The 9,302-nt window shown below is 40.1% G+C and overlaps 1 protein-coding gene across 1 annotated transcript in view; it reads right to left on the minus strand.

The window, feature by feature from the left end:
* The window catches only part of LOC117432186 (gamma-butyrobetaine dioxygenase), a 28,839-nt gene extending 20,057 nt beyond the window's left edge, over positions 1-8,782 (minus strand). Inside the window, exons 1-3 of the mRNA XM_034053722.3 lie at positions 8,659-8,782; positions 7,099-7,496; positions 6,405-6,519 (exon numbers count right to left, since the gene is read on the minus strand). Coding sequence (XP_033909613.3) covers positions 6,405-6,519; positions 7,099-7,485 — 502 coding nt within the window. The 5' untranslated portion in view covers positions 7,486-7,496; positions 8,659-8,782. The remainder of the gene's footprint in view (positions 1-6,404; positions 6,520-7,098; positions 7,497-8,658) is intronic.
* Between the last annotated feature and the right edge of the window lie 520 nt (positions 8,783-9,302).

The raw sequence follows: 9,302 nt of genomic DNA on the forward strand, positions 1-9,302 counted from the left end.
AACCACTGGTCTAAGAAATGCATTTTATTTATTTTTTTAATCTGACTGATCAGTAACATCTGTTACCATAGCGCAGAGCAATGCAGGACTTCTTTTAACCTAGCAAACGGACAGTCTTGCAATTTACTGAAATACTGCCATCCAATCATTCATCAAAAGGGTGAGGTCAGGGGTTACCCATCTCTGTGTAACTCATCTGACAGTCTCGAGTGGGTCAAAAAAAGCAAAGGAGAGATTCTTATCTCATGAAAGGAGCTTCTTGTGCTGTCCTTGACAAGGCATTTTGTAGTAAGAACAGAGCAACACCACATGGCCCCGAAACTGCTGATCTGCAAAACCGAGGAAGCAAATATGATAAAATCGGAGAACCAAATAATCCCATCTGTTTCTAACTCAAGGAAATTTGAAGTCACAGTATCTTGCTTATGAGCTCCTGCACATGAAGGCTGTACACATTTATTAAATACAGTGCTAGGGATGAGCAGTTTCACCCATTCCAGGTTTTACTACAAGCCTGATTAGCTACAGTGTATAGGTAGAGTAACAAGCTCTGGTGTGTCTTACTAGACATAGCAAAACCAGGAATGGCTCAAACAGCTATGAAAGGAGTCTTATTTCCATCCCTATACTACATTCTTACACAAGGATTTGTGAGATATAGAAGCAATTCCTTCAGACGGTAGAGTTCTATGTATTAACATGGCTTTTACACTGGGTCCAGGGCTAGATTAATGACACGGAACTTATTAGTATAAAAAAGCTAATGTTATAACAAATCAAAAAGCAAGAATTAACAGACTGATGGAATCAGTGATGGTAAGAAAGAATGAGTTTACTTTACGACAAAGCCGCATGCTCCCTCCAGTCCAGTCACCTGCTGAACATTTGGTTTCCCCATGAAGGATCCAAGATTGGAGTGACAACCCCTCTAAAGAGGCCAGAGGGTATTCGAGAGCACCTGTGGTCAATTCATTAAGTCACCAGTCTTAGAGCCCCGACAAACAGTAAAAACAAAACAAAATGAAAGCAATCAATGTAAGAAACTAAATTTGTCAAGAGTAACGGAAAACCCTTTTTATGAAGTGCCTTGGCCAACGCACTGCCGGCCGTCTTTTTATTTGGCAGTAGAATAACTGCGGTGAAAGCTGATCTCTTTCTCGCAATGGGAATGTGTGGTAATGCAGGCATCTTGCCTGTCCCACTGTTTCCACCGTGATCATCCTTCCTACACCAGATCTGTACTGACAGCCAGAGCACTTTCATCTCTGTCAGCTTTTGCCTCCAGTATTGCACCATGGTGGCAATGCCTGCTGAGGATGTTTGAAAGTCATTACTGGCAGAAAAAGGCTTTGCTTGGGCTTCAAGCCAACATAAATACTGCAAGTACATTCACAGATCTAAATTTGAGGGGAGGAGGTGTCCATGGAATGAAACTCTGGGTGTGAAACTTCAAATGCAAACAAACACCCAGAATGATTATAAAATAAGCAAAAGGTTGAAATGATTCAGGCTTCTGCTTACACAAAACCGAACCTCAGACTCCTCTGGGTGCACCATACTGGCAGTGATGACCTGCAAAAAATACATTTATGGGTGGAGCAGCTATTTTAGGAGAAGTTAGGAGGCGGCATGGTTTGGTGGTTAGAAAAAAAGTTTGCCCATGAAGTTTAATGTATAAAGCAGGATAACAGATGTTTGACCTCCCAGTTATCAGAGGTTCACTAATATGCTGGCTTGCCAAGCTCCACTTCATATGCGTTATTCCTTTCTGGCACCGTTTGGCTCTTTCTGTCAAGAACCCTTCTCGATGAAGGATGACTCTGGGATTTGTGGTAAAGTAAAGTATCCCCATCTCCTGCAGACTGCACAGTCAAATTCTTAGCTCCTTGCCTCAAGGCAGGCTAGATGACAAGGGTTAGCTTGCCTATTTCCTCTGCGGCCCTCGCTGTACTAAATCAGTCCTGCCTGTGTCGGCCAAGGGAAAATTAATAATTCTTTCCACGGTGTTGCTCGCATGATGTTTGGAGATGGGTTTCCAGCTAGGAGTTTTTGTTCAGCTTTTGAATGAAGACCAAAGCAACATTATCACACCTTGCAGCATACACACAAACTAAAAGCACCAATAACCATGTGTAAGAAAAACACAAATAAAATAACAACTGTAATAAATAAACTGCTTAACAACAACAGTTGCACATGTTGTGCAGTTCATTCCAAAATGCCGGGGTCATTATAAGAAAGGGAATGTTCATCAAAACAACTAGGAACTTGGAAGACCAAGCTTAGATGTTGCAACTGACCGAAGTTCCTGTTTTATTTTATGCTTTCCATCCACTTTACACCTCCAATCCTACGACCCCTGCAAGGCTGTACTCTCTGGTACTGGTCTACATTTCTTGCTCATTTAGGAAACAATTAGTTTTTTTTTTCCCACTTTAAAAATCTTGCAATCAATGCGATCCAAGGAGTGCGTTTAAAGGTTTAGCATCCATCAGAAAGGAGCATTATTCTCCTAGATACAAATTTCCATTTGCCCAACTAAATGCAGCCATCCTGCCCTACTGCACTTCCCACAAAGCACCACTATTCGATCATCAGTGAAAAGATGCATTCTTGATGTCTCCCAAACAAGGAAAAGCTGGTGAAGAAGCGAGCTGTAGGGAACGCAAGCACGCCAACAAAGAAGCTGCTGTATGCACGGCACGTCAGTCACCTTCAGCAGGTAAACTGGTCTTGCTGCTTGTCTAAACTTATCTTGAATGATCTTCTTTTAAAGTCGTCAGTCGCTCAGGCTCCACCATGCTTGCGGACCGTAGTCTGCCTGTGTTTTTGTGCAGCTGACCATGTCCTGGTTTGTTTAGCTAAGTAGCAGTGAGGGATTTTAAATCGACAACCAGTTCACTTTATTTATTTATTTATTTATTTATTTATTTTTCTCCCAGTAACACATTAGGCATGATTTTGAAAAAAAGGAATAGAACTAGAACTGCTCCTGCCTGCAAATAAGTTTTATTATTTACTGATGTTTACAGTCTCTTTATGGGCCCAGGGTGATATTGTTTTACTAACTTTCAGTTTCATCACAATATATGGTACACTTGGCAAAGCTGGAAATACACTGAACGGTTAAGGGCTCTTCAGAGCACTAACGTTTCCCCTGAAGGTTTGGTGACAGCCCTGTGAAGTCCTTGCTCCTTCAATGTGTTTTCATCAAAGCTTAAAGGAGTGTCTTTTTCGAAGGCTGTTTTTATGCACAAAATAAAGCTAGATATTTATAAAACTGATCTAATGTTGTTGAAGAAGCCAAAAACATTAAATCACATTATTTTTTTTATTTAAAAAGCAAACACTACTATATGTACAGCATACAAATAGTGTTGTATGTGGAGTTTCTTTATGCAAGATTAATTTTATAGTCCTTACGTTGTTTAATTAAACAGTACAATGCCAGTAGGGAAGTTTTTAAAAACCAGCTCAGCATAACCACAAAGTAAAAAGCAGTACGAAAAAGAGTCAAGTGTTTTAATTTATTAAAGCTTGCAATTACAGATCCCACCCGCAGCTGTGTTAGATTGCTTCATAGAGACCTCTTTGTTCTAATTAAAAACGGGAGGTCAAATACAATCTCTATGTCATTAAATGTATATACACTTACAACTAACCACGTCAACCATTCAACATAATTAGCAGTGGCACCTGAACGCAGACTTGGGGTGGTTCCTGAATGACATCATCCTCAGACTGCATCTGAGGACTGCTCTCCTCAGACTGCATCTCACACTTACTTCAGCTACATTGTAATTAAAAAACGTGTTTCCAAGACTGGCCCCATTCGACGACAGAAACAAGAATAATTCTAATTAGTAACAGACATTTATACTGGATTGCATTTCACACTGACTTCTTAAATGTAGTTTAGATTAAAACACAGTCGTTTTATAGCGTTACTGTACCTGCATAATCTAATGGTTCCATATGGTGCAGTCAGTCAGTGCAAGAATCTGATATTAAACTTAACTGCACCAAATATATATATATATATATATATATATATATATATATATATATATATATATATATATATATAGTACTGTGCAAAAGTTTTAGGCAGGTGTGAAAAAATGCTGTAAAGTAAGAATGCTTTCAAAAATAGACATGTTAATAGTTTATATTTATCAATTAACTAAATGCAAAGTGAGTGAACAGAAGAAAAATCTAAATGAAATCCATAATTGGTGTGACCACCCTTTGCCTTCAAAACAGCATCAATTCTTCTAGGTACACTTGCACAAAGTCAGGGATTTTGTAGGCATATAGTCAGGTGTATGATTAAACAATTATACCAAACAGGTGCTAATGATCATCAATTCAATATGTTGGTTGAAACACAATCATTAACTGAAGCAGAAACAGCTGTGTACGAGGAATAAAACTGGGTGAGGAACAGCCAAACTCAGCTAACAAAGTGAGGTTGCTGAAGACAGTTTACTGTCAAAAGTCATACACCATGGCAAGACTGAGCACAGCAACAAGACACAAGGTAGTTATACTGCATCAGCAAGGTCTCTCCCAGGCAGAAATTTCAAGGCAGACAGGGGTTTCCAGATGTGCTGTCCAAGCTCTTTTGAAGAAGCACAAAGAAACGGGCAACGTTGAGGACCGTAGACGCAGTGGTCGGCCAAGGAAACTTACTGCAGCAGATGAAAGACACATCATGCTTACTTCCCTTCGCAATCAGAAGATGTCCAGCAGTGCCATCAGCTCAGAATTGGCAGAAAACATTGGGACCCTGGTACACCCATCTACTGTCCGGAGAAGTCTGGTCAGAAGTGGCCTTCATGGAAGACTTGCGGCCAAAAAGCCATACCGCCGACGTGGAAACAAGGCCAAGCGACTCAACTATGCACGAAAACACAGGAACTGGGGTGCAGAAAAATGGCAGCAGGTGCTCTGGACTGATGAGTCAAAATTTGAAATATTTGGCTGTAGCAGAAGGCAGTTTGTTCGCCGAAGGGCTGGAGAGCGGTACACGAATGAGTGTCTGCAGGCAACAGTGAAGCATGGTGGAGGTTCCTTGCAAGTTTGGGGCTGCATTTCTGCAAATGGAGTTGGGGATTTGGTCAGAATTAATGGTCTCCTCAATGTTGAGAAGTACAGGCAGATACTTATCCATCAGGCAATACCATCAGGGAGGCATCTGATTGGCCCCAAATTTATTCTGCAGCATGACAACGACCCCAAACATACAGCGAAAGTCATTAAGAACTATCTTCAGCGTAAAGAAGAACAAGGAGTCCTGGAAGTGATGGTATGGCCCCCACAGAGCCCTGATCTCAACATCATCGAGTCTGTCTGGGATTACATGAAGAGAGAGAAGCAACTGAGGCTGCCTAAATCCACAGAAGAACTGTGGTTAGTTCTCCAAGATGTTTGGGCCAACCTACCTGCCGAGTTCCTTCAAAAACTGTGTGCAAGTGTACCTAGAAGAATTGATGCTGTTTTGAAGGCAAAGGGTGGTCAGACCAAATATTGATTTGATGTAGATTTTTCTTCTTTTCACTCACTTTGCATTTTGTTAATTGATAAATATAAACTATAAACATTTTTTTGAAAGCATTCTTACTTTACAGCATTTTTTCACACCTGCCTAAAACTTTTGCACAGTACTGTATATATAAAGCTTTTGCTCAAAAGAGTCAACTATGCAACTTTTCAGTATGTTTACATACCTTTGTCAAGGAAAAGTGTGTTTGAAAACAAACAGTGGAGGTACTTATAAGCGTTTGATGCCATGGTAACCACAGTCAACTATTTATATTTAAATCTATTAATGTGTGTGTCTGTAGATATATAAAGACAACTACAATGAAGGCATTTCCTTCTTCAAATAGATATGTATCTAGTTTGTCTGTCTGTTCATGTTTTGTTTTACTAGTTGTAAGAGAATTAAATAAAACACTGCACATGTGAATTTCATCTGGAGGCCATGCATGAATAATGTGATGACAAACTGAGATCCATGACACATTAGTGTTTGATCTGCAACAGCAACACAGTGGTACAGATATAAAACCAGACTTGTTGAAAAGGCACTGTGATTCTAGCCGTCTTTAATATACAAACCAATAATTCAAACCTGTTCATACTGCACGAGAGACCTATTTAAATGGTTTAAAAGTCCATTGTGGCACTGTGCAGTGTATTACACAAGGAGTCATTGTCTGTATGTGTGAATACAGGCACTTAATAATACAAGCTGAAAAGCCCTGACCCTTTTCCAAGGGAAAACTTCCTCTTGGACACTTTTTGTTATATATTTAAAAAAAAATAAAATAAGTTGCATACCAATCTGCATGCAGTATAGCTTAGCTATAACATTTTACATTTCAATAATGGATTCCTACCATTGAGAAAAAGCTCCTCCTGCTGCTTCTGTCTGGCTGACTGGGAAAAGCACCTTTTCTTTAACCATTCAGCATGAAACTCGCTGGTGTGCTGGTCCGGCCATACCACGCTTACCTAGGATCACAGGGTTCGTTTTTATTCACTTATTTGGGTCCATGCATCTAGGGCCATACCCAGACGTTTGACATAGTTTTTGACATCTGAATTTGTTATACACAGAGACGTATTCTAACAGTCTAAACAGTAGCTGTACAGTACTTCAATCTTCTTCTCTTTGGGGCAATTGAATAGACCCCATTATTTACCAAAGGTTAGCACGTGTTAATGTCTTGCTGGTCCTTCGTTATCTCTCATTGTTACGATTTATTTACGCAATTAGACATGCGGTCTTAATATCATTCTAAAGTATTTAGCATAATTGTATTAGGTTTCCGCATCATTTCAAAGATATTAATTGCATCACAATTTCTGATTAGACTGTAGACTTTCAAGATCGGCAAGTGGGTTTTAGAACTGTAAAACATTATAATTTATCATGCAACATGAAAGGACTTAAATGTGCCAAATAGAAATTAAAATAAATTGACATAATGGACAGACAGATAGTCAGACAAGTGCAGACCCAGCTCCAAGGCAAATCATTTGGCTAACCAGTGACCAGGCCACACATGTCTGTCCCCTGAGTCTGCTTACCTTTGTGGGTTCCGTGAGCGTCACTCTTTCCAACCTTGTGGTTACGTCCAGGTCTGTCAGGAGAAGCTTGCGTGCCTTGGCCGAGTGGAGGAAGCAGTGCGCACACTGGCAGTTATCCCGCAGCCACACGTACGGATACAGGCTCCGGGTGCCGTCCTCCCACCGGACGCTGACGTAGCGCTCTGCATCCAGAGCCTGGACCTGGCGGATGGCAGGGGTCACTCCGTCCATCCTGGGAGCTGTGCCCATCCTCATGCAGCGGCATGGAACAGGCCAGGTCTGCAGTGGGAAGAAGCCCCTGACCTTCACGGCTCTCTGCAGAGACCGCGGCCCTTCTAGATGCACAGTGATTCTTCTTGATAGGCATCTAGCAAGAGAGGTCCACATTGTTCTTCAGTCTACAAAGGGGGGGGGGGGGGGGTAGAGTTTAAGCAAACTTCTGAAGTATAAATTGATTTAAGAGATTATGAGGAAGAAATCATGGAATTGCAGGCATGGAGGAGAACAACTAATGCCTGAACACTGCTGTCATTATATAAGGTACACCTATGGGCCCTTACTGTAAATCTTTTGACTTGAGAACCACTGGGAGCCTTTAATTTTGTTGTTCTAATGTAGGAGTCCATATGAAAATAAATGTAACAGTGTACTGTACTGCGTAATTATATTTTTTAAAGAGATGTGTAGAGCTAAACAAAACTAATTTTTGTATGAATTGTTATTTTCTTAATAATACTTTCACGTGGTTATTTTGTATAAAGCAAATGACCTTTTTCCAGAGGTAACTAGGCTCGTCCTGCACAGCGAGTGCCTAAAGGGTTAATCACCCATGTGCTATCCGGCTCCTCCCTCTCTGTCAAGAAAAGGGCAGCAGGGAAGCGCTGCGTCTCTAGGACTGATTTAGAACAGTGCCAGAATTAAAGCTGTATAACTGGTTAAACAGGTTGTAATCCTACCCAGTTAACTTTAACTTTCACAAACAGCCGATGATTTAGATATACGGTATAACTCTAACATTAAGCAACCTGAATAAAAAAATATACAGGACTATGCAAATTGTATGTGTGTGTGTGTGTGTGTGTGTGTGTGTGTGTGTGTGTGTGTGTGAAAACCAATCATCAGCAACACAAAAAATATATAATAAAAAACACAAACACTACAACAGCCTCACTCACATTGTAAACAGATACGGGAAACTCACAAATTATTGTACACTTTAATCAACCAACACCTAAATGACAACATTGTTACTGAGCAGTGACTAGGCTTTGGTAACTATTTGTATAATTACCACTGTACGGTGCTGTGATGTCTCCTTAAGAAACTTAAATCGTTGTACATCTCTTTTCTGTTAAAGAGTACATTTTATGTTCGTAGCACAGCAGTGGCAGTTAATTACTGAAATCGATGTCATGACATTCAACGTAACGGCGTATAAAGCCGTTTCCCCAAATGTACATTCGTATTGCTAACATGCTATCTGCTTATTGTGTCTCAGCCTTTTTACGACTTGAAAAAAAAAAAATGCTGCTATACTTAAAAATAAAATATGAAATTTACCTGTAATAAATTGGAACTTCCGTAGTTGATCTGGATTCGAATCGGCTTTATCGACACACACAAACAGCAGCCGCGCTTTCGAATCTAGGTGAAAGGTCATAGAAACGCACATGATTTGGAGAAGCTACAGTGATACACCGGGAGAATGATGTCATTTCAGTGACGTATGGTCGCAGATTCAAAGTGTAAGATTTCCTGGGAAACATACAGATTTAAAAAAAAATGTTGAAGACAGAAAAGGTTATTGTATATATTTTTATTAATATTGTTAACCCTAAATGTATTCGGGAAAAAGTGCAAGAGGCTCCCTTGCACTTCCATATGGCGCAGTTGAACTTGATAAGATTGATTGCACGGTCTGATGTCAAATTACAGTCATTTTGTAGTGAACAGACAACGTTTGAGACCTGTGAGGTGTACGTGGCAGATTGCCCACCAGATTCAACTTTAGTTCCTGGCACGAATAGAAACTATTGTGGATAATTTATATGGGCTATAAAAAGTATTTTTTGCAGCTCCCCAATGATCATCAATATTATAAAACTAGCAAAAAAAAAAAACAACTGTGTTGCTGGTACAGTCAGGGCAGTAGTTGAAACATTCAAATTGTTTTAAAGAGTTCGAGCATTTTCAAAAAAGGGAAG

This window comes from Acipenser ruthenus, chromosome 27 (genome assembly GCF_902713425.1).
Source record: "Acipenser ruthenus chromosome 27, fAciRut3.2 maternal haplotype, whole genome shotgun sequence".
Classification (NCBI taxonomy): domain Eukaryota; kingdom Metazoa; phylum Chordata; class Actinopteri; order Acipenseriformes; family Acipenseridae; genus Acipenser; species Acipenser ruthenus.